Source organism: Blastomyces dermatitidis (assembly GCF_000003525.1).
Source record: "Blastomyces dermatitidis ER-3 genomic scaffold supercont1.13, whole genome shotgun sequence".
NCBI lineage: Eukaryota > Fungi > Ascomycota > Eurotiomycetes > Onygenales > Ajellomycetaceae > Blastomyces > Blastomyces dermatitidis.
This window is the reverse complement of record NW_025544786.1, coordinates 873,331-898,791: the sequence shown is the minus strand read 5'-3', so window position 1 is coordinate 898,791 and position 25,461 is coordinate 873,331. Positions and strand designations below refer to the sequence as shown.

Genomic DNA, 25,461 nt, shown 5'->3' with positions numbered 1-25,461 from the left:
GTCGAGTATATCTTGGCATTGAAACTTGACCAGCTTGCCATCGCTGTACACCATATAACGAGAGGCGTCCGTGCGAAGGTCGATTTCAGCTGCAATGTCGCCGTCTTGGATCTTGGGCATCCGTGATTTTAGATCTGAATATTTGCCGACGGATTTAGATTCTGCCAGGAGAGGACAGGGAACAGGATTTCGTTGGCAGAGCAGGCGGAAGTCTTCAGCGTATCGCGAGGGTAGGCAGATGAGGAAAGTTACCACGTTCTTACGCGCCTTGAGTCTAACTCTGCGCGTTGAAGATTTGCCAACCATGATTTTTAGATTGATTGTGGTCTTATTGCTTGGGAGGGTTAGAGAAGATAGAAGATGTGAGAACGGGTTAATATTAGATTCAGCTAAAAGTTGGATGGTTCCATATTATTCCCTCACTGTGGGCATGCTCCCGGCGGCAGCCCTTTTATCATTGCATTAATACACTATAGCCAGCGTTATACACTCTGAAAGCGAGGCACACAATCCCGAGTCCCAGCCTGTTTTCTGCAGGGAGACAAGCCCGTTCGGGTTCTCCTGCCGACTCAATACGCTAACAAAGCTTATTTACAGGACAACATCGGAAGAAAAAAGCTTACTTATCTTATCAGATCGGCATCCTGACCCGATCTCGTCGGGATGGGTTGCCGGTGCCGGGATGCGGCCAGGATGTCATTTATCTTTCCTGCTGAGCGGGAGGTGGAAACCGCTTCGCTCGGATGGGCGTAGATGGTGATTTCCTGCCAATGGTATTGGCCATTTCTAGACAGGAGTGCGGGAATTTCTCGCCGGTTTCAGGCGCGGACGAGAGAAAGTTTGTGGATTTATAATTGCGGGACAACCGTTATCAGCACACCACTTTCTAAATACTAAATAAATAAATAATCCATCATCCCTCATTTCCTGCTCATCTCTAGCACTTCTAATTTTCTCTAACGTCGTCATAAACCACAATACGACATCCCATAATCCTGTCCTGGGACAATTCTTGAGTAGAGATTGATCTAATTCACCCACAACCAGCCCGAGCAATGACTACCCAACCTCACCCAACACAATCGCCCGCCAGGGTCAGAATTTCGATAGACCGAGGCGGGACATTCACAGACGTCCACGCTTCAATACCCGGGCGCAGCGATATTATCCTCAAACTTCTCTCTGTCGATCCATCAAATTACAAAGATGCGCCAACAGAGGGAATCAGACGCGTCCTGGAGATCGCCACTGGTAAAAAGCTACCGCGGGGGCAGCAACTAGATCTTGCACCCATCGAATCACTTCGGATGGGTACGACAGTTGCGACCAATGCGTTACTAGAAAGAAAAGGAGCGCGATCCGCACTGCTTATTTCAAAAGGTTTCAAAGACCTTCTTGTCATCGGAAACCAGTCACGGCCGAATATTTTTGATCTTTCCGTCGCGAAGCCGAGCGTGCTTTATGAGAAAGTTGTTGAGATTAACGAGAGAGTAACGCTGAAAGGATATACTGAAGATCCCGATCCTCAGCCAATTGAGGAAACGGAAGATGTCGTTAGAGGGACTACGGGAGAATATATCCACGTTCTCGTCAAGCCGGACATGAAAAAGGTCAGAGATGACCTCCAAATGTTATGGGACGAAGGATATCGGTCAATAGCCATTGTGCTGCTTCACTCATATACCTATCCGGCACACGAAAAATTGATTGGGCAGGCTGCTATGGAGATGGGATTTTCTGTTGCGATATCTTCGGAACTGCAACCCATGATAAAGGTGGTGCCTCGTGGCATGAGTGCGACTGCAGACGCATATTTAACCCCGGTGATTAAAGAGTATATTGACTCGATTTCTTCGAATTTCATTGGCGGGCTTGCTTCTCCAAGCACGAGGTGTGAGTTTATGCAGTCGGACGGTGGATTGGTGGATTTTCGGAAATTTAGCGGTCTGAAGGCTATTTTGTCAGGGCCAGCAGGTGGCGTCGTCGGGTATGCGCAGACCTCCTGGGACGACGAGGAGCAAATTCCTGTCATAGGATTTGATATGGGTGGCACAAGCACAGATGGTTTGTATTGGTCCTCCTTTGACAGTTCTTCCACACCAAATATCTTCCTACTAACGTTTGCATTATAGTATCCCGGTACTCGGGGGTTTACGACCACGTCTTCGAAACCACCATTGCCGGCGTATCCATCCAATCTCCCCAGCTAGATATCAACACCGTCGCCGCAGGAGGCGGTTCGATCCTCTTCTGGCGGAACGGTCTTTTTGCCGTGGGGCCAGAGTCCGCCTCCGCACATCCAGGGCCAGCCTGCTACCGAAAAGGCGGCCCCCTGACTGTAACTGATGCCAATCTGTTCTTAGGGCGGCTGCTCCCAGGATATTTTCCAAAGATTTTCGGACCAAACGAGGACGAGCCCCTTGATGTGGAAATCACCCGCCAAAAGTTCACGGAACTGACCGAAAAAATCAACAGTGAACAACGCTCAAAGGGTTGGAATGAGTTTACACCGGAGGAAGTGGCTCTTGGATTCCTGTCGGTTGCTAACGAATCTATGTCGCGGCCAATTCGCGCATTGACGGAGGCTCGCGGGTATGACACGTCTGTGCATCATCTATCGTGTTTTGGCGGTGCTGGCGGCCAGCACGCTTGCTCTGTGGCATCTGTTCTGGGGATCTCCCGCGTCATAATTCACAAATACTCCTCAATCCTGTCAGCTTATGGGATGGCTCTCGCAGATGTAGTGCACGAAGCAACGCAGCCAACCTCAGATGTCTTTAGCACGTCGACTGAACAAGACTTTCGGTCTAAGCTGGAGGCGCTGGCGGAAACTTCCACAGCTGAGTTGGAAAGTCATGGATTTTCACGCGAGAATATCAGGCATGAAATGTATCTGAATATGCGCCATGAAGGTACTAGTACGGCACTTATGATACTTAAAGGTGACGACTGGGATTTCGGCGCTGAGTTCAACAAACGGCATAAAATCGAGTTTGGCTTCCTTTCACCCGACAAGCGGATCCTTGTTGATGATATTCGGGTGCGAAGCATTGCGTCCTCATCGCGGCAGAAGGAGCTCAGCCCGTATGCGCAGGTGAGTATCTAGCAAAGAATCCCGCGCGAGGTAATCCTCCTTGCTAACTTTCCGGCATTCAGATGAAGAAAATAGCATTCAAAGACGTATCTACCCCGGGTGTCAACGAGCGGACGATGGTCTATTTCGGCACAGAACACGGATGGGTTGCAACTCCAGTGCTTAAGCTCGAAGAACTCACGGAGGGTTCCCGCATCCAAGGCCCAGCCATGATCATCGACCAAACCCAGACGATAGTCTTAGTCCCGGGAGCAGTTGCGAGCATTCTTGAAAGCTGCGTGGTGATCGACCTCAAGAAGACAGTGCCCACGCTCGATGTGTCAGGCACCGCGTCAACAAATCCCACCAGCATCAGTCCCATCCAATTGTCAATATTTGGTAACCGGTTCATGTCCATTGCTGAGCAGATGGGTCGAACTCTACAAAAGACCTCTGTCTCGACCAACATCAAAGAACGCCTTGACTTTTCATGTGCACTTTTTTCGCCTGATGGAGGACTCGTGGCTAATGCACCCCACGTCCCAGTACACTTGGGCTCGATGCAATTTGCAGTCCGATACCAGCATAAATATTGGGCGGGAAACCTCGAGGATGGTGACGTCCTGATCTCCAACCATCCGAGCTGCGGTGGGACTCATTTGCCCGATATTACAGTCATTACGCCAGTTTTTGATCAAGGCGAGATCGTGTTTTATGTTGCGTCCCGAGGCCATCATGCAGATATCGGAGGTTGTCTCCCTGGCTCCATGCCCCCAACAAGTACGGAATTATGGCAAGAAGGGGCCGCCATCGAGGCTGAAAAGTTAGTTGCCGGTGGAGTATTCAATGAGGAAAGAATGACTGAGATACTATTGAAAGAGCCAGCGCAGTACCCTGGTTGTTCCGGTACCCGATGTCTGCAGGATAACCTGTCTGATCTGCGGGCTCAGGTTGCTGCCAATCAAAAGGGCATTTCGCTTATCAATGGCTTAATCAAGGAATATGGGCTGGAGCGCGTGCATACATATATGTATGCAATCCAAAGTACGGCCGAAATTGCCGTGCGAGAACTTCTAAAGACCACCTCCAAGACGCTGGGCTCTACGCTGGAAGCCGTCGATTATATGGATGATGGTACACCCATTGCCCTAAAGATAACGATCGATGGCGATAAGGGGGAGGCTGTATTTGACTTCTCAGGAACTGGTTGTGAAGTTTTTGGCAACACCAACGCTCCCACAGCCATCACGCATTCGGCAATTATATACTGCCTGCGGTCGTTAGTGAAATCCGATATCCCTCTAAACCAAGGATGTCTGAATCCCATCGACATTCGAATTCCTCCGGGAACATTACTCTCTCCATCCAAGAGCGCTGGAGTCGTGGGAGGAAACGTGCTTACATCCCAACGAATCACAGATGTTGTCTTGAAGGCGTTCAACGCCTGTGCCGCATCGCAAGGCTGTTGCAATAACCTCACTTTTGGCAAAGGCGGCAAGACAGCGAACGGGGAACATGTCAACGGATTTGGGTACTATGAAACAATTGCCGGCGGCAGCGGAGCGGGCCCAACTTGGGTTGGACAGAGCGGCATTCACACGCACATGACTAACACACGCATCACGGATCCCGAGATCTTCGAGAAGCGATACCCATGTATCCTCCGGGAATTCTCCATCCGAAAAGGATCAGGGGGTCAAGGAGCGCATCCTGGTGGTGACGGCGTGGTCCGCGACATTGAGTTCCTGATTCCCGTCCAGTGTTCGATATTGTCTGAGCGCAGGAGTCATCAGCCCTACGGTCTTCAAGGGGGAGGCCCCGGTGCATCAGGGAAGAATTTGTGGATTAAGCGAGATGAAGAAACAGGGGATGAAAGGATGGTCAGCCTCGGTGCAAAGGCAACCGTGGCATTGGGTGAAGGTGACAGGATCGTCGTGCAAACTCCTGGCGGCGGAGCTTGGGGCAGTGTAGACGAGGAAAAAAGAGTGAACGCGGTTGTACATGACCAATTTTTGACCAAGGGATCCGTCGATAGATATAGGGCGATTCAAGAAACAAATTGAGCGGATGCATAGGGTCTTGAAGGACCATGATATTATCTGCTACGGTACCGCGATTACGATGCATGAATTATGAAACAGCTTGCTATTACTTATTTAACTCATTCCTCCAGTTCCTTCTCCCTTAATTAGTACACACTCGACAATTGTACTATACGGAAGGAACCCCGAGTCAATATTAGCTGCTCAAGACATCTCTGCATTTTCCAAACATGGTTATTTATACACAGCGAAAATGTTATAAAGGAGACCCAAAAATGTGTCGTTCATGTATTCAAACCAAAAAGCGAAATCAAAATAGTGAGGTCATGAGTCACCAAATAAGTAGTTATACACATATATGGCATATGAATGTATATGAATGTGGAAGGAGAAAAGAGAAACTGTTATCTTGAACAAAAATAAACTAGCGAGGGATATCAGAGCAAATAGTAGAGCGCGATGAAAAAGTCAAAAGGGAAGAAATAAAAGGACAAGACAGGGAAAATAGCATGAGCCATATGAGCCAGAAAGCACGACGCAAAAAGAAAAAAAGAAAAAGGGCAGAAAAGATATTCAAGAACCCAAGACTAGAGAGAATGGGCACTAAGCTCTGCGCCAATAGAAATGGAGCGAAAGATGTTGAAGCGAGTGAAAGGGAGCACACTCCCAAATCAATGACCATATAGAATGACCAGGTGCAAAAATTTGAGGGGAACAATGACGACCGATTTTCAAAATCGAGTAAAAAAAAGTATATGTATAATATATATACCCTAAGACATTCCCTCTATCCGCCCAGAAGATAAGTTAAGGGATATAACGTAATGAAAAAAAAAATGGAGCTTGGGAAGGGAAAGAGAGAAAACAGCATCGTAGAAGAGGAGAAAAACAAGCAGAACAAGACCAAAGTTTAAGAGCCAGGAGTATCAGATGGCGCGGTAGCCGAGGAAAAACACGCAAGAAAAGGAATGAAAATAAAAATAAAATAAAGTCAAATCAAGTGAAGGATAATGAAGGGCAGAATATAGGAATAATAAACTAGAGTATAGGATAATAGAATATTATTCGACTAATAGAGGGAGGGAATGGCTGAAGAAGGTTGGGAAACAGAAAAAAATAAGAAAAAGGAAATAGAGATAAAAAAAGAGCAAAACATGAGATTGAAATATAGTCAAGCACACAAAAAACAAGGAAGAGCAAATGCATAAGAAAAATTGTTTGACACCAGGAAAAGGGGGAAAAATGAAAAAAGGAGGCGGAGACATATATCAAAGAGTGGAGACCATCAAGGTCCGTGATCCCTCTTTCTGTAGACACACCGTGTCTTCTTAAACAACTAGCAAAAGAAGCACCCAGGCTTGTACACCCATTATAGACCCACGTTAAAAGTGACATTTGCATCGCGTGCGCATGTGCTATTTAAAGACGTCAAATCATATTATCTTTCGTCGGTTGTGTAGGCGTAGTAGTATCAGTAGTAGCCAAGGCGGCTGGCATCGGGGGCTTAACGGGAGTTGACGACCGTTCCTCTTCATCCAACCGTTTCCGCCAACTTGCCAGGTTATCACTCAAGCCACTCTCGCCATACGTTTCCTTGGTGGGTGTACGGTCGAAGTCAAACTGGGTGCTTAAACGGTAGTTTCGGTTTGTGCTTTCCCAGTGGCTTCGGAGAGCGTCTAGTTCACTAGCAAGGGAATCCAGAGCGAAAGAACCGCGGTGCTCGAGGAAAGAGTCATCTTGAGAAACATTGCTGTCAGCCCTTAGTCGGCCACCGATCGTATTGCTGGACGCGTTGCTGACTGTACGGCTCAAGCCGTTGGAATGGGAAAGTACTTGTTGGGATTGTCGACGGTAATTCGTCACTGATGATTCAACTTGGTCAAGGAGCATTGTGACCTTTTGTTCGGCATCTAGCGCTCGGCTTTCAAGCAGGGCATTTTCGTTCTTAAGTTGCTCCAGGTCCTCACGGCTCTTTTCTGTGATGTTCAATAATTCACGCTTTATGTTTTCTTGCTCCGTTTGGCTCTGGTCTCTTTCCGCTTGTGCAGCTGTGAGGTCCTCTCGAAGTTTTGCAAGCTGGGTTTTTAGATCAGCAATTGAAGATGAAGTCTTTTCCTGAAGGTCAGACATAATATGTTGCATATTCGACCGCTCGGCCTCCCATTGAGCCGACGCTTCGTGAGATGGGGAGGATCTGGAACTAGCTTTCTGAAGTGCAGTTTCCAAATCAGCCTGTAACTTGGAATTTTGCGTTTTGTATTTCGCAAGCTCGTCCTTCATTCGCTTCAGCATTTTCTCTGTTCCTTTCACGTAGTGAACGGCAGATTGGTAGTCGTTCTCGAGTTGCTCAAGCTTCTCATTGTACGCACGATCGGCTTCTTGTTCCCTCGATTCGAATGATATCTTGGTTTCTTCATGTGCTTTTATGCTTGATTGAAGTTGTTGCTCTAGCTCGCGGAGGCGGTTGTGCTCGGGAGTTCCGAAACGAGAGCCTGGCGAATCCAACAATGGGGATCGCCTACTGTCCGCGGTTATGCCACGCTCAACAAGCAGCTCCTTCAGCGCGCCATGTTGTATGGCCAAAGCGCTCGCGTCGCGTTGATGGCTTTCGAGTTGTGACTTGACTTCCCGGTTCTCATTACTAAGCGCTTGGTTCTCTTTCAAAGCAGCCTGGAGTTGTCTGCGGAGTTGCAGACCTTCCCGACTAGCCTGTTCCTGATACTGCTCCAATCCAGCAATACGTTCCTCGGCTCGTCGAAGTTTCTCGGAAGCTTCATTCGCTGCTTGGTGGTTAGTTTTGACCATCTGATTCGCCCGGTCAACTTGCTCCTTCAGTGCCGCAACTCTTTGCTCAGAAAGTGCCTTTGCCGCAGATTCGGCATCGCGCGAAGAAGCACGATCCAAACCGGCCAAGAAGGCTGCTCTGTGGCTTTCTGCCTCCCTAGCATGCGTTTCTGCCAATTCTTCGGCATCTCGCAATCGGCGCGTTGTATTCTCGAGCTCAGTCGTCCTCTCCTCATGTTCTGCTCTGAGTTGCAGGAGCTTCCTCTCTAAGCCTTCACGGTGATCACGTTCCTCGTCCAGCTGTCTTTCCAAAAGTTCAGCTTTAGCGGACGAAGCATTGACCGCTTCACGAAGAGATCCAACATCAGTGCCATGGTTTTCCAGGCGGTCATTGAGATTCTCAACTTTTTGAGTTAGTTCGTTTTTATCAATCTGAGCTAGCTTAAGAGCGCTCTCGGCCTCGGATCGGAGTGCTACCTCTTCCCTGAATGCAGACTGCAGGTGATGGAGCTCAGTTCGAAGACTTTCCAATTCCAGGTTGTTAGTTTGTGATTCCATTTCAGACAATCTTTTGCTCATAGCCTCATGAAGTTCTTCGGCCAGCTCTCTTGCCCTCTTCTCCTCTTGAAGTTCGGACATTAACGCTTCAGCCTTGGCCTTCATTTCCGCCTGAGATGCAAGGGCATGAGCCAGTCGTCGGCTTATTTCAGCTGACCGATCGGGATTTATCTCATCCATGTCACGACCATTACGATCCGATTGTGGTGTCCCTCTTTGGCTACCTCCTTGCGCTGCGAGTTTAGCTTGCGCGTAGGCGGCCTCGTTAATGGCTGCATCCCGCTGATGCTCTACCTCTGCCACCCGTTTGGATGCAATCGCGGCCTGGCGATCAACAGCGGCTTGCATCTTCGCCAATTCCGCTCGCATGGAAAGGAAAGCCTCAATCAAAGGACGATCTTCCTCGTTGAAAGTCTCTATCGATCGCTGGTCGAGAGGAGGAGGATTTGATGGGTTGAGAGTATAACCTGCTTTGCGGGCCATTGCTAATTCTGAAGCATACCAAGCATTCTTAGCCTTTGCTGCTTCGAGGTCTTTAATAAGAGCTTCTTGATGCGGCGTTAGCCGCGGGGAGCGAGGCTCGTCGGTAAGGTTTCTAGAATTTCTATAGGTTCTTGGCTCAGACCCATCGACGCTGCCGGGACCCTTGCCCAGTATGGAGTCATCTACACTATCAATAGAATTATGATGTCGTTGTCGTAAGGAGCGTTGTCTCGCGGGTGTCACAAGTGGGGCGGCTTCTCCAGCTTCCATAGCTCTAGCAGAAAGCCGCGAGGATTGCTGGCGTCCACCAGAAACAGGGCTCTGCTCGCGTCCTGGCCGAGCATTTGTCATAATATCACGCATCGCAGGTGACTGCCTGTCCCGATCATTCCCGACAGCTCTTAGATTGTCAACAGGCGTCATTCCTCTTTCCCCTCCTTTCGGTGGTTTGCTTCGTCCACCGTTACCACCAGCATTAGGGTGCCTAGGTGTTGGAGTTGGTGCTTGTCCGGGAGGGGGTGGTCCTGCTGGAGCTTGGGCGATAGATGCCCGGGGTAAACGAGACCCTGGGCCACCAGGGGCCGGACTCGACGCATCAGGCCTACCGGAGGAAGCGCTTTCGTGACCTGATGGTGGCCCACGGCGGCCGTGCAAGTCTGGAGTTGAATTTTGTGCTTCGCGTGATGTACGGCCGGATGTAACTTGTCGATCTGCCTGACCTAGTTTGCGGGGGCCGCTGCCGGTGGGAGAAGTGGGACTAGGTTCTGTAGGATATCGAATTTTGGCAGTGTCCAAAATATACACGAGGCTGAGCTCTTCGAGATCGCGACTCTTTGTGCTCGGTTCTCCCCCAAGCACTATGATCTGTTTCCCGAACACGGTCATGCTATGACCAGAGCGGGGGGAAGGCGACGGGCCCATGTTTTGGAAAGAAAACCATCGTCTAGTTGTGATGCGGAATGCGGCTAAATCTGCCAAATCTGCGCCTTCTTCAGTGCGTCCGGAAAAGATATACATAACATCATTAATTAAGGCCGCAGCATGTCCTTCTCTCGCCGCTGGAACGAAACCAACATAATCTAGTTGTGTCCATAGGTTCGTTCTAGGGTCGTAGCACCAGACGTCATTAAACCATTCGATCCCATTCGTTCCACCAAATCTACTAGAATTAGTACTAACACATAAAATTGTACTATTAGTGAAGGAACTCACAGGTAAAGTTTATCATTGAAACTGACGACGGAGTGGTTCGTTCGAGCTGGTGGAATTTTGCCCGGGGGTGGCCCACCATCATGGCTATTGCGGATTAAAAATTCCCATTTATTCGACGGATTTTGGAGAGCATTGAGGTCGAAGGCAACTAGGTCATTGAAGAAAAAGCCTTCCACCTGGCCACCGAAAACATAGATCTTTGAGCCTAATATATTCAACGTATGGCCATATCTGCCTGCAGGTCGGGGTCCGGGAGGGACAGCACGAGACCATTGTCGAGATGCTGGAGTAGTAATGAGCGATCTAGGAAACCAAAACAATAAGGCAATCAATATCAAGGAGCAGAGAAACTCACAAGTATTTAATAAATATAATGTATCGTCCAATGAATGATTCTCCTCCGTTTTTGTATCTCCTCCAAACACAATAAATGCGTTTCCAACTAACAAACTTGCATGTCCAACTCTAGGACCAGGCCCTTCAGTCACAGGGTTGATAGGGAAGCAGGACAAGTTCCCTCCATTATTTTCCACCATCCATAAATCCCCTTTGGCAGTTGCACTTCCCACCAAGCCACCCATCATGTAAATATCACCCTCTTTCGAAGCTACGCCATTAACTGCGGCGCCATATCGTGGAAAAGGTCGGGAATTTTGAGGGAAGTTTATTCGCCGCTGCGACCATGGAAACAGGGCGGGATTTGGAACCGGTGAAGGTGTGTTGTCTCCGTTTGGGATCTGTGTTCGTGGACCCTGACCAGCATAAGGTTAGTTATGGTATGGACCAGCCTCTCTTGTAGTAAGAGTATGGGCGATAGTGCATGAGACACACAAAGCTACTTGTGGAAAGGCGATAATTTCTCTAGAGGAGCCGGGGGACAGCATACCTGGGGCTCTGAGTCTGCTCTATCTCTGCGTGTCCTAGATTGATCTGGACTAACCGTGCCGCTCATAGAGTTCAAGGAGTTGCTCGCACTCCCAAAACCTGGAGACTGCACCGGTCCACCATCCCGAACACCATTGGGCGGCGCTGCTGAGGAACCTTGGGGCGTTCCTTCGGCGGTATGAATATTTCTGGTGGCTGGAGGCAAGTTATTGTTTGCGGCCTGGCTTTTCTTCGACTTGAATAGGAATGCCATAATGGGGTAGGAAGAGAGAGCGTCTCAACGTAAAGGTATCTAGGGAAAGTGAGAGTCCGAGATGGGGAGAAAACGATGACAAGGGAGACGTCAGGTCGGAATTAAAATGATAATGGCAACCAGTAGTCGTCGAAAAACGTGGTGCGCCGGGCAAAAGACAACGAGTCGGTTTCGTTAGGGGCGAATCGTGCGGAAGGTGCACGTGCGAATGAAAATGGGTGCCGTTGTGGGAACGAGAGCAAAAGGCGCTGATATAGTACGTGCCCTCTTGTCAGCATATTGTCGAATGAGTCCACCGTCATCAGTGATCGCAGACTGTCCGCTCCCAGATAAAGGATAAAAGATAAAATGGGGGGGGGAAGGGGGGTGTCTGAGCATACAATAATACCGGCAAAATGGGTCGTGCTGGTTCCTGGATTTGCGGCTCCAACTTTTTTTGGAGGGTCCAACCAAGGTTCACTGACCAGGCGCGTTCCTGAGCCACCAAAACCGGTCGTCAGGAAAAGTCGACGAAATCACGAGTAAATGCCAATAGCAAGACCATTGGATGCTACCAAGCGGTCAAGTCGACAGGAGTCGCGGCTGTCGAAGGGTAAAGGGAGTGCAAAGCGAATGAAAGCAAATCGTCTTGGGGACGGGCAGGTTGGGTGAGCAAAAGGACCATCAAGTAACGGCAACGCGGCCAACAGGGAACCCAACAGACAAGAGAGGGCATGAAAGGGGCCCTCGTCACGCAATCATGAGAACTCGCCTGGTTGAAGGGCTCCCGACAAGTAGATGCACGGCGAGTCCGGTGCTGTTTGCCAAAGTCAGAGACGAAGAGGAAGAAACAGCATGTTCCTGCTCAATGTCAGGTTCAAGATGAGGTTCCCGTCCGCCGTTGGTCGTTGGTTTGGGCGAGAAAAAGAAGTTGGTTGGGCTCAGGGGCGCCAAGCCCGCCCTGATCAGGCCTAGTTACCTAAGTTAGTGAGCCGCTCCTTGGGGGGGGGGACTCTTGTGACTTGTGGGTACCAGCCAGATACCTCGACCGCACCAAGCTTCTCCCCTGTGAATGAGGTACCAGTACAGTACCCGCCTAACGCTGTCAGATAAACTATCCCGCAAGACAATTGCTGGATACCCGCCCTATGCGGTTCCGTTATCCCTTCTCAGGTCTCTCTCTATATTTTCCACAAGCAATGTCGTCTTGATAGTTATCGACCGAAGCAATTGTGCGTATATATAATAACATCGACACGGTAGTTAATACGCTTCACTAATTCTTTGGGTAGTTATCACCTTACAAGTTGGGTCACGGCTTCAACAGCTTTCAAAACTGTGCACCGTACAGGATGTTTTACCTTAATACTACTAGACGCTGGGAAACTACGAAGGTAGTTCCCAGGCAGGCCTAGAAACCTCGAGAAGACGCGCGCTGGACACAAATAGATGCTTTACCTTGTATATAAAGTCGCCGGTTCACGCTGCTGGCGGTGCTTTGGGCGGTAAGTTAAGCCAAGCGCTCTGTTGTCCTTTTCTGAGCTAATTGGCGAAATATCCTTCCGCAACTTTCTTGGGTCTGGATGCGCACCGGGGATGCGTGGACTCATATCAAGGTCAATTTTAAACGGACTGGGGCTGGGGGCGCATGAATACTCAACGGGCATACGGATTACGGATTGGGGAAGAAGCTATTATTTCTGCTTGAACGGACAGTAACTACGGAATACTCTGCTTTCATACCTGCATTGCAACCTCACAGGGATCATGTCTATTATCTTGCTTTTTTTTAAAAAAAGAAGGGCGCTGGAACAAGAAGAATATTTTTGCCTTTCCTGATTGGCTTCTGGGTGCTTTTTTTTTTTTTTTTTTTTTTTTTTTTTTTTTTTTTTTGTCGTAAGTTAAGTTAACTACCTGGTGGGCGCCAGAAGAAAAACACTGTCAAAAGGGAAAAAAAAAAAAAAAAAAAAGGGGAGGGGTTGATTGACATACACTAAAATGCGATGTTGGTGATAAATTTTCTTCCCCCTGTCGCAGCTGGCCGCCCTAGACGGCCCTTGATGTTCTAAGGCGGGTGGGTGTTCCATGGAAGCAAGGAATGCCTTGTGGACATTTTCCGAAGCACCAGCAAAGAAAGCTGAGCTCTGTGTTTATATCGCTGATAAAGGAGAGAACAAAAGAATACCTTTCTGTTACCCAGATTGTTCATATATTCTCCGTCCAACCAACACATGTAATTGGGGCAAAAGCACAAGTGACAAAAGAAGTTACAAGATCCGCGGGGCAGGTAGAAAGTGGCATATCAATATCATGAATCCGGGAAATAAATGTAGCTAGATATGCAGTATCTACCATAGTAGTAAATGCCCAAATTATTCCCTGGGGAATAAAATTGAGTGTTCTGGAGACTAATCCAAGTGCGTTTCAGAATATGCCCGAGTGAATCGCTTTCGAACCTGAAAATGCAAAAGTAACCTGCCTCTTCCCCTGAATACGGTAACTTAACTGGTTCTGTCAGGTTTTCAAGTAGTACAAGATTCTCCGTACTTTGTCCTCCACGGGGGAGTGCTGTACTCAAGTGTTGGATAACCAACCTGTTTGCAACATATATGCAAGATAGAGCAGTACAAGATAGTAGGAGGAGAGGGTGGAAAAAGAAGAAATGGCTGCAAATAAAGGGGAAGGCATGAAATTATAGATCTACGTTTTATGCAAAAAGAACGGAGTTGAGTGGAACAGCGAGTATCGAAACATTCCAAAGAGCTTTCTTTCTTCTAATCAGTGTAGCTACTTATACATATAAAGTCGCCTGATTGCCTACCCGGCTGCAGATTTGAAACTGAAATTGGGATTGATCCAAAACATCGAGGGATTAAGCTAACTATATAAAATTGACGTAATATAATCTGCTCATCAACACGGGGGTAACCAAAACGATAGCAAGGACAATATCATCTGCCATGGCATGAAGTCAGGATCGAATAGACTATATACTAACAGTTGCCCTCCGAAGAAAGAGGAATGAGAAGTTGCCATTCTTCTCCGTGCTGTAGCCTCTACCAGTCCACTGTCCAACAAAACATACCTCATGTTAGGCAGAAGACAATGTACTCTATCCTTCTATCATTTATAGCAACTGCCTGGGCAAAGCTTGTGTTGAATGTGCTGACAAACTCTCTCTTGATGATAAGTTGCCGCCAGTTACCGCGTCCAAGATCTCAATAATAAATACCATGTTGATAAGAGCAAAAGAGCCAAGGTTGAGAGCGGGTTACTAAGGGGTTCTTAACAATTTAGATGTACATGTACATGTACATGTACAGTACATACAATAATATCATAAGATGTCTCCGTCTGCAAAAAGCGAAGGGGCGGGTCGAGCTCTGGATAATGTGAGTTCAGAGGAGCATTTCCAAAGCATTAACTGGCCAGCCTGCTTTCTGCCCGCAGATACGATTGACACGGAGTTTGCCGGAGTCAGTCGTCCTCTCTTCAATAGCAGTAATGCCTGCACCTCAATCAGGGTCGGGTGTCAGTCTTACTTGTACTCGTTCGTGTCCTGCTCGTGATGAACGAGTTGCAGAGGGTTAAATGGCCACAAAGCAAATCTTGTGAAATATGATTAAGTCTCATCCCCATTCAATTGACGCTCTGGCAAACATCGGATGTGAGCGAAGGCGAAATCGGCTCATATGCTGTCCCAGCCATCCAAGAATGCCGCGATCAACTTCCTACTCCGGACATGAGGGAATACGTCGCAAGTGAGGTATGGAAGATCCACGCAAGGGAATTGCATATCTCGTTAGAGGCGGGTATCTGTCGACTTCGAATCTAAGTCAGAACTCCTTCACGGGTATGAATTTCAATTGCACTGCGTAGGTTAGCTATTGTGTGAGCCATCTAAGCTTGCAAGCGGTGCCGATTCCTTCCATGTGAATGAGAATTGAATTGACTAAGTTAAAGCTAGCGAAGCGGCTCCTCGTCTGGCGCTTAACGGTGTAATTAGCGAGAGCAAGTAAAAACTAGTTACCGGGTAATAATTATTCCGCCGCCAACCCCCGGTCGCGGATGGCGTCGAGGAGACCAGAAGATATAGAACGCCAGACTTCCCAGGACAACGTAGGTTCTGTTTCTCCGAGGCAGATCTACAATAAAATTTAATTGTCAGAGGCTCAGGATGTGCTCCTCTGCTAATGTTCATTCCTATTAACGCTGTTTTGGCCTTTGACCAGACGTCCATGGTTGTGATTATATCCACCTTGGTGCAACCCCGTATGGTGAGTTCCGGCGCAAGGCAACGGCGCTCTGGTTGTGGGACGTTGTCGCTATCAAAATAATAATGCAGGTTCTAATACATTTATATCAGCTTAATAGCCGTTGCCAGTCGCAATAATACCTCTCTTTGTTTCATCGAATGCAAGCCGTTGCAACCAGCTTGAAGCCATGAATGGCTTCCTTTGAGGAAGGACCTCAACTTTGACATGGATCGAACTGCGCCAGTGCAGACGTCTCCCAATATGGCACAAGGTGTTGGCCCACAACCGCGTGGGCAAGGAAAGTCGGTCCGAGTCGCCTTCGGTCCACAGGTCGACGAGTATATACCTCCGTCAAACGATGTACCATCCCCTTCTACACTCAGCCACCCGCGGTCCAAGACAACCGTCATCGAGGAGCTTCAAAGTAATGGAAGGCCGGATTCCTCGCAAGCTCCTTCCAGTAGCGCGGATGGAAATAATGGGCCTGCATCAGCCGTGGTAAAAAGAAACCTACGCCCGACACCCGCTCTCATCCGGGCGAAGAGCGAACACTTCCCCAAGTTCGGTGTGGAGAATGGGGCTCCGAATAGTGACGATGAGGATTTCCAGTTAAGACACGGTTGGCATGAAGAGTATACTTCCAGTGAATATCTAAAGATCCTCAATTCCGTGAGTATTAACGTATCGCGGTTTTTTTCTTCTTCTCTCATTAAGAGGATTTCTAACTATAGGATGCATAGAGCTTTTATATGTATTTCAAGGAGAAACGGCATGAAACTAATGGCATACCGAAGGACCCAGCTGGTAGCTGGCCGAGCCAAGACTGGCGCATGAGAGATCGACTGAAAACTGTTTCCGCCGCGCTGGCCATCTGCCTAAACATTGGTGTCGACCCGCCAGATGTAGTGAAGACCAACCCCACCGCGAAGCTGGAATGCTGGGTGGACCCAACATCTACTACAGGAGCACAAAACAAGGTGATGGAACAAATTGGAAAGAAGCTGCAAGAGCAATATGAAACCCTCAGTCTTCGTACACGCTATAAGCAATATTTGGACCCTTCCGTCGATGAGACGAAGAAATTCTGCATCTCTCTTCGCCGTAACGCGAAAGACGAGCGGGTGCTTTTTCATTACAATGGACATGGTGTCCCTTTACCAACCAAATCTGGGGAGCTTTGGGTATTTAACAAGAATTATACCCAATATATCCCGGTTTCATTGTACGATTTGCAGACTTGGCTTGCCGGGCCAAGCTTGTTCGTGTTCGACGTTTCTCATGCGGGCAATATCGTCCATAACTTTCAAACATTCGTAGAGAAGCATGAGAAAGAGAACGTCGAACTTCGTGAACGAGATCCAAATTCACCTATTCAGAATTATGGCGACTGTATTTTACTCGCCGCTTGCGAGAGAACCGAAACCCTTCCAACTAACCCCGACCTCCCTGCTGACCTTTTCACCTGTTGCTTAACAACTCCCATCGAAATTGCCTTGAGATATTTTATTCTGCAGAATCCTTTGCACACCAGCATATCCATCGACGAATTCAGAGTGCCTGGACGTCTCCAAGACCGAAGGAGCCCCCTTGGTGAATTGAATTGGATATTTACCGCAATTACGGATACGATTGCTTGGAATACCCTTCCTAGACCACTATTCAAGAAACTTTTTAGACAGGATCTCATGGTTGCTGCCCTGTTTAGGAATTTCCTACTCGCCGAACGGATTATGAGGGCTCATGAATGTCACCCAATTTCCTCACCCAAGCTACCCGAAACTCACATGCACCCTCTGTGGCAAAGCTGGGATCTTGCCATCGAGATGGTCCTTGCTCAGCTCCCGGCTCTCATTGAGCATGAGGAAGGCAAGCGGCATTATGATTATCAGCACTCATCATTCTTCGCTGAACAACTCACTGCTTTCGAAGTTTACCTTTCATCAGGCCCGACAGAGAAGACGCCTCCTGATCAACTTCCAATCGTGTTGCAAGTGTTGTTGAGCCAGGCTCATCGCCTTCGTGCATTGATTTTGCTCAGCAAATTTCTTGACCTAGGACCGTGGGCAGTTCATCTAGCTCTGAGCATCGGTATATTTCCATATGTAGTCAAACTTCTACAGAGTACCGCCCAAGAGCTTAAACCTGTCATGGTTTTTATTTGGGCTAGGATCATGGCTGTCGACCATACTGTCCAGAATGATTTGCTCAAGGATAATGGAATTCACTATTTCATCAACATACTCAGCCCTTCGTCGCCCATTCCTGTCGGTAATGCTAGCGAACACCGTGCTATGTGCGCATTCATTGTTGCAATATTTTGCAAATACTACCCCCAAGGGCAAAATGTTTGTCTTGCTCCCGAGCTTTTCGAAGCTTGTCTTACCCATTTGATGGATGTCGAAAATCCACTTCTGCGCCAATGGTCGTGTCTCTGCTTAAGCATGCTTTGGCTTGATTTTCCCGAAGCAAAATGGGTTGGTATTCGATGCTCTGCACCATCGAGACTCTGCGAACTAACTCTGGACCCTGTCCCAGAGGTACGCGCTGCGATGCTACACGCCTTAACCAGCTTTATTGGAATCCCTGATTTGACCGATCAAGTGGCTCAGGTTGAGGAATATTTGGCACTCAGTGTGATGCCTATGGGTTCTGATGGAAGTGAGTTAGTAAGAAAGGAGCTTTTAGTGTTCTTGTCGACATTTGTGAAACGATATCAGAACAAATTCCTCGTCGCTGCATATGAACAGCTTCTTGAGGAACGTCACATTCTTTTATATCAAATGCCTGCCAACAAGCATATCCAAATGCCACCATTCCCGTACGAAAATGGAGTGTCCTATAACACGATATTTGGCTCAATCTGGAAACTTGTCCTCATGCTATCGGTCGATCCGCACCCCGAAATCGCCCGGGATGCTGACATTATTGTCGATTATATTCATAAATCCCTGATGGAGTCTCCAATGCGAGCGTTAGCTCAAACTGCCAGAGATGAAATTCTGAAACTATTCTCTCGTGTCCACGTCAATAAAACTCGGCGCGTGGAACAGGCCGATATGAAGCGACCGCCCACTATGCCACCAGCCCAGTCGAACATAGCACCGAAGGCTGAAGGATATCTATCTCTTAGTTTGAGAAGAACGGCTAGCGTAGCTACGTCCTTGAAAAATCTAGCTTTTGGCTCAGGTGCTACCAATGAACGCCCTGGATCGCCTGATAGATCAGCTTCAGTGAAACGTCGGATCCCTATCACCCCACGGGGTCGGGCGCCTGCTGAATGGACTCGACCTCCTGAGGTTAATGATCAACCAGCCACATCGGGGTCGTATCGCCAAGCGCGTATCCCGCTATCCCGGGGCTTTCAGCCAAGAGATATGACAGCCAGTCCTACCATTCCCCTGGAAAGCAAGTTTTTAGACTGGTCAACTGAGGTAAGCTAATCCCTTTTGCAACGTTTTTCAGCACTTTTATAAATTTTACTTGGTGAACGGATTCTTCTAACATTGCGGATAGTACTTTCGCGAGCCCCAAATGAAGCCCAATGAATCAGATGAACCCGGCAGCGCGGATTATAATGAACGTCTTTGGAGGCGAGGCCGAAATGAGAAAATCATTACGGATACTCAACCGCTAAAAGAACGGGCAGGAACTAACCGTTGGGACACCTCATCTGCTCTTCTGAGCAATCCGACTCAACCAACGAAAATGTGTTTCCACCAATTTGAGGATCACATTGCGGTAGCTGACGATAGAGATACTGTCTGGTATGTGCTTTTAATCAAGTCAGACCTTGGAGGTGGCTCACTAACTGGAAATTAGTATCTGGGATTGGCAAAATCAATCACGTCTCAGCCGCTTCTCCAATGGCAACCCATTAGGGTCGAGAATCAACGAAATACGATTCATCAACGAAGACGACCAAGCTCTTTTAATGACTGGCTCCTCAGACGGTGTTTTGAAAATATTCCGCAGATATGAATCCGGCTCAGACGTTGAGATTGTAACAGCCTTCCGTGCCCTCCCTGACTTGATCCCTAGCAACAAAAATGCGGGTTTGGTTTTCGACTGGCAACAGGGGCAAGGGAAAGCACTTGTTGCCGGCGACACAAAAGTCATTCGCGTCTGGAACGCCGCCACTGAAGTTTGCACTAACGTGAGTTTCTATTTTTACGATCTAAATTTAAGTGCAAGGCTTCTAACTTGTATTAGGATATATCTGCACGCTCGGGTTCTTGTATAACCTCCTTGACATCCGACCAGGTTGCTGGAAATATTTTCATCGCCGGATTTGGTGACGGTGCCGTGCGAGTATTTGACCAACGCCTGAAACCCACAACGGCTATGGTTAAAGTGTGGCGAGAACACAAACAATGGATCACGAATATCCATATGCAACGCGGAGGAGTTAGGGAGCTGATTTCTGGTAGCCGAAATGGCGAGGTCCGTCTTTGGGACTTACGAATGGATACGTCAATAGACATGATCCAGGCCACTAGGGACACCCTGCGGACCTTAGCCGTGCATGAACATGCACCTGTTTTCAATATGTGAGTGTCCCTTGAGTTATCCCTTTATTCATTCTTGGTTATATCTTCTGGACAAAACTGACACGATCGGTCTATCCCATAGTGGCACCAACCGCCATGAAGTTAAAACCTTCAATACCGATGGCACCTACCTCTCTACCTATGAGCCTCACGTTAGTTTTCTACACTCCAACCGATCCTCGCCAATCATAAGCACAGCCTTCCACCCACACAGGACAATCCTTGCTTGTGCGGCTCTCAGCGATAACCATATCAATCTTGTTTCATGCTAAAGCAACCATTTGGCTGTCCATCGAGTCGAGACTTTTAATCACGTTCTATTTTTTTTCTTCCTCTTCTTCTCCTCATGGCCTAGGTGTTCCACCCCGCATTACTTCACTAATATTACTCTATATTGCAAATAAATGGGTTTTCCTTCTTCTTTCTTATCACATGTTTCTGAGTAAAATAATCCCCTTTTATTATTACCAGGCGCCACGAAGCGAGGGGGGTGTGGGGTACTGAATTGCGTTATATTAATGGCATACAGTTGTATTTCCTCCATTTCAACCAGCGATTCGTTTCATTTTCCATTTTTCTCCGCAGTATGCTACCTTTTACAAGGGATACTTAATTCCCCATCGTCATTGACACTGTTCTCTTTTCCCTTCCTTTCGTCTTCTTCTCCTTGTTCATGACACATTGCTAAATTTGTACACGCTTGCTTGTTCTCCGTCTCTCTCTGATCCCATTCCCTACTGTTAAAATATTCCATTTCCATGGATGGTCCAGTGAATTTATTTTTATTATTATTATTAATTTTCATGTTTTGTGAAGGTATCTGTACAGACAGAGCTGGCTGCAGATATGATTCAATTTTAATTGAAATTCCAGTTCTTCCCTCACATCACACAGTATGTACACATCACAACGCCGCCATCAACGTTCACTCTTAATATTGGGCTTACATTCTCAACTTGTCCCGTATTATAAAATAATACGAAACAAAATATGCCAGAAACCCCAGTAGGAGGAAGAAGGTCATGCCATACACTCGATCTCTGAAGACGAATTTCAAAAGTGAATTTCCCCAGTTCAATCCATCACCGAGCTCGTCTAAGGGTCGCTGAATGCTCTCTGCCCATCATGACATCGAGGTCGAATCTTTAGTTCCCTTCATTTGTAGCTAGTGGTAATAGGAAAGCCAAATGGTAAAACAAAAGCGGGATGAAGAACGAAAATTGTGATCAATGAAGCTAGAGAAGAGGTAAGTAGTAAGTGAAAAGGTAGAAACTGATGGGGAGTACTAGAAAATTGTAAACAACAATATCAGGGATGTTTTGAGGAATATCTCGATCAAAATCTATTGCTAGAAGCTGCAAAACCAGTGTATCCCGTGCTGTGCTGTCCGATGTGTGCATGAATATCCCCTTCCAGTCCTATTCCCTAATGCATGCCTGACCAATTGCAATACAAGAAAAGGGTAAAGAGAAGGGAAAAAAAAAAAAAAAAAAAAAAAAAAAAAAAAAAAAAAAAAAAAAAGAGAGAGAGAGAGAAGAAGAAAAGAAAAAAAGAGAATGAAAACATCCCTATTCATCATTAACAGCCCTCTGCACCCAGTCCGTACGCCCAGTTGAAGGCAAATTTATTGTCGCTTTGAAGCAAGGGAAAATAAGAAATCCTATTCTTTAGAGAAAGCACTGCACGCCGCATTGTTGCCAAATGTAAACCCCAGAGACAAAGCAAGAAGAAAGACAATTTTCCAAACAACAATAACGGTGCTTGCTACTAACTCCAAGAAGGCCACGGTCTCACGCCTTCTACATGTTCCCCTAGAGACCTTTACCCTCTCTCTACGGTTCCATTGCTCTCTTCATACGCAACGAGCGGATTTTTAGACAAAGGATGGCGGGGCGGGGGCAATTTCCAAGGATCAGTTATAGGATCTAGGTCAAGAAAACTTTTGCGACTACTATGTATAGGTTCATAGCAAAACTGTGGTGCAGGCCCAAAGTTCGCAAAGCCTTTGGTTTGGTTAGAGCCATTCAGGGTATATAACTGCAGATTGACGAGAGCTTGCCCCAATAAAACAGTTCCGGCTTCAGCCACCCCTTCCCGCTCGCCAGGCCGAAGTGGCATCCTTGTAGTCCGTTGACGTTCCGCCTCATCTCGCGCAATTTCAATTATACGCTGACGAAGCTTATCCTCACCTCGAGCATCTGTGTGGAACCAGATGTTAGACCGAACGAGTCTCGAGATAGGAGTCCCTTTCCCGGCGTGTTTATCAACCAAACCTCCTTGAATGCTTGGTGGAATTGGTAGCCCGGGTGGGGGAAACTTGAACTTGAACCGTGACTGTGATGAATTAGTCGATTTAGAGAGAACCTCATCACTTTCGGGTCTGTTGGCAATTGCAGATGCAAATACTGGACTCACGCTCGTTGGACGGTCGGAAGAAGCATATGTTAAGGGCATGGAGGTTGATATACGGCTGGGGTCTGGCAAACCTCCCTGTATTTGCCCATTGTTGGGTGTACGTTGAGCTTGTGGAGTTGCCACATTCTTAGCTAGGGATGGATCTTGTTGGAGAGCTTTGCGGGAGGATTTTAGTGGATTTGCGGTTAGGGGTGTAGAATGGATTTCGCCCACGTAATCTTTGCACTCGATTTGAAATTCTTGATCGCGATTGTTTTCAGTCGTAGTTTGGGAAGTCGTTATGGCATTATTCAAATATTTCGCAGCGTCGTGTAGCTTGGGGTTGGATGGTTGATCCGAATTGATGCGTTGAGGCGAGGTGCCGACATTAGTTTGATGAGAAGCATGAGGCTTTAGAGATAAGGGTAACTGGCTTGAAAGTGAAACTGAGGCACTTTTTGTGTTATCAGTGTCCTGGCATGATTCTGCTGTAGCACAAGAAGTTACAGCTTCTGAAAACATATTAGGAACCCAAGAAGGTTGTACCTGGCCAGGGCCGAATCCAGAATAATAGGTATTACCTGGCTCACGATTCATGGGAGGTGGTTTCAACGAACGGTCCTGATCGATATGACCGGTCATCTGGCCATGGTACCCAGCACATCTTCTACAATTTGGATGACACATATTTTGCGCTTGACTATTTGGATTACCAGTAGATCCTTGCGGGTAGTTTCCTGTTTCGAGATATATTTGTGCCACCATACTATATTGTAAAGCTCTCAATGCCTGCTTTTCTTCCTGTTTGGTAGGACTGATATCGTCAGGAACCATTATGCGTGGACCAGTTCCTGGAGTGGCATTGGTTGTAGGAGGCACGATTGTAGGTCGAGGGTTCTGGTGAGGGAGGTTAGTACCCAAATTCTGTTGAGGGTATCCGAATGTTTCTTTCTGGCCTAGGTGCGGCTGTTGTCGTATTCCTTGAGGCCATTGAGGAGCACGCTGGGGCGAGATCCCATGGAAGCCAAACATATTCGACCTCGGATCGATTGTTGTAACATTCCTGAGCGGATGGCTAACACCAGTTGCGCTAGGAGTAAAAACTGGAGCAGGTAGCCTTGCGCCATGGTTTGGATGTCGACGATCCATTTCGTCTGAATCTTCGTCTAGGTCTTCGAGACTGAATGGTACCCACGATTTTGACCCTTTGTTCCGACTATGTGTTCGAACAGCGAATGAACTTAGGGAGATTGGCCTTGAAGAAGGAAGGTTATCAATGTCGTCTAGCTCTGCACTCGATTTCCGTGACCTCGCTGCTCGAAAATGAGATTGACAAAAAGACGAATCGCGGGTTGTATGTTCAGAACCGCACCTGGCTGAGCGCGTGGGCTTGGAGATTGGTTTCTCTGTTGCCGTAATCTCAGCGGAAGATGGTCTTGAACGGATGGCAATAGTAGGCTCAGACGTAGTGAAGGTAGAAGATGGAGGGCATATAGTAGGAATTTCCCTGTTGGTAGTGGGAGAAATTTCGCATGGGGAGGAGATAGTCTCAGGGGGTGTTATAGAAGAAGGGTTGTTAGTGGGGACAGCAGGTTGTTTTGTACACTGCTTTTGAAAACAACTCTTCACAGGAATTCCTTCAGCTGGTGTTGTCATCAGGCCTGCTTGTTTTAATTCATTGCCTGAGAGACAAATGTCACTGTTTTCTATTGTTGGTGACGTGGTGGTAGCTGCAACAACAAGCCCATGATCTTCACCATCACCATTCTCATCAATATCATCATCCTTGGCACAGATATCAGAGTCCATGGACCCAGACCGCGTCGTAACAAAAAAAATAGGAGCTCTACCAGGAACTATGCTCCCAATCGTCTCAGTGGACTTCTGTTTGGAAGATCGGGATCCTAGGCATGTTTGTTGTCAGTCTCATTGAAGTACTACGGAAGCAGAAAACGGTAGGGATGTTCTAGCACCCGGGAAAGCCTATTAATACATACTGCGATGTGTCTTCTTCGGATACAGGGCCTCCATTGCACCACCTCGTCTACAGAAAGCTGTGAGTCCAGGGGAAACAACGGAGTTCATGCGCTGGGAAGACTGTCTATAGAGATTGCAAGCGGCTCCTCAACGGGGAGTAGAAAGACCGCCTCGCGTGCTGAGGAAAACAACGCAGCAGGAAGGAGGACTCTAGCTCAATGCTGTACGCGGGGAAAGGGGAAAGAAAACTTTGACTGGGCCTGTTTTGATGAGAGATTTTGATTCTGCTGTCCTGTCTTGATAACTCGGTTTGGATGGAGAGGGATGTCAGCCCAAAAGGAAGTGGTCATACAGCCCTGCGGTCATGTCCTTTTTATCCTTCTGAAAGCTGTGCTAATAATCCACCTTTATGCGCAGTGTATCTAAAAAAATTTCAGTCCAAGAAAGTTCTTGAAAGCCACAGACAAAGAGCGTTGTAAAAGAAAAGGGACTAAAGAATCCTCCACAGGATACATGGAAAAAGTGAATGAACGCTTCTTCAAGACAAAAGCCCACAACAAGGTATGCAAAGGGCAGCGAATAATCTACCCCAAACATATTCAAGCGACTGGCGCCATGGGAAGGGAGCATGGAGCATCCGCTGATGTTGGCCATCTACCACAGTCCTTGTTCCATAGCACGGGAGGCGGGGACGCAGACAGAGGATTTGACAGATTTAAGAAGTGAAATCTATACTAGAGGAGAAGAAGGTGCAACACCTTAGGGCTGATAGTTGTATATTTCGCTCCCGGCAAAATCTTTTGTCTGATATAAAAACAAGGATGAGTACAGTACATCTATCTTACCCCGAAAAGTCAGGGTCGCTAAGCGCATCAGGAATGATGAAAGAGAATATGAAAAGTTGTGGTCAGTGTTGTGAGTCACCCACAGAAAGGCACCTCTCAAGATGAACATTCTCAGTCCTGAACCTTCTTGAACTGATTGAATGCGAGTTCGTTTTCGATCTCAGCAGTTTGAA

At 47.5% G+C, this 25,461-nt stretch overlaps 4 protein-coding genes across 4 annotated transcripts; 2 read left to right on the top strand and 2 right to left on the bottom strand.

Moving 5' to 3' along the window:
- Positions 1–514: 514 nt before the first annotated feature.
- On the top strand, positions 515–7,395 carry BDCG_09067 (5-oxoprolinase (ATP-hydrolyzing)). The gene is made up of 3 exons (XM_045424845.1): positions 515–2,064; positions 2,133–3,094; positions 3,157–7,395. Exons 1-3 carry the CDS (start codon positions 1,056–1,058, stop codon positions 5,134–5,136), a joined length of 3,951 nt encoding a protein of 1,316 aa, XP_045273470.1. The 5' UTR covers positions 515–1,055; the 3' UTR covers positions 5,137–7,395.
- On the bottom strand, positions 5,091–12,954 carry BDCG_09066 (cell polarity protein). Its single transcript, XM_045424844.1, has 6 exons — positions 12,313–12,954; positions 11,671–12,240; positions 11,039–11,538; positions 10,508–10,904; positions 10,153–10,435; positions 5,091–10,099 (listed from the first exon to the last, which is right to left on the bottom strand). The coding sequence occupies exons 3-6, from the start codon at positions 11,288–11,290 to the stop codon at positions 6,544–6,546; spliced, it is 4,488 nt and encodes a 1,495-aa protein (XP_045273469.1). The 5' UTR covers positions 11,291–11,538; positions 11,671–12,240; positions 12,313–12,954; the 3' UTR covers positions 5,091–6,543.
- A 2,387-nt stretch (positions 12,955–15,341) lies between these two features.
- On the top strand, positions 15,342–21,225 carry BDCG_09064 (regulatory associated protein-mTOR). The gene is made up of 7 exons (XM_045424843.1): positions 15,342–15,546; positions 15,636–16,194; positions 16,266–18,956; positions 19,039–19,289; positions 19,345–19,678; positions 19,735–20,072; positions 20,155–21,225. The coding sequence occupies exons 2-7, from the start codon at positions 15,751–15,753 to the stop codon at positions 20,342–20,344; spliced, it is 4,248 nt and encodes a 1,415-aa protein (XP_045273468.1). The 5' UTR covers positions 15,342–15,546; positions 15,636–15,750; the 3' UTR covers positions 20,345–21,225.
- On the bottom strand, positions 21,145–24,497 carry BDCG_09063 (uncharacterized protein; the record flags this gene model as incomplete). Its single annotated transcript, XM_045424842.1, has 3 exons — positions 21,145–22,406; positions 22,488–24,370; positions 24,464–24,497. 3 exons carry the CDS (start codon positions 24,495–24,497, stop codon positions 21,894–21,896), a joined length of 2,430 nt encoding a protein of 809 aa, XP_045273467.1. The 3' UTR covers positions 21,145–21,893.
- Between the last annotated feature and the right edge of the window lie 964 nt (positions 24,498–25,461).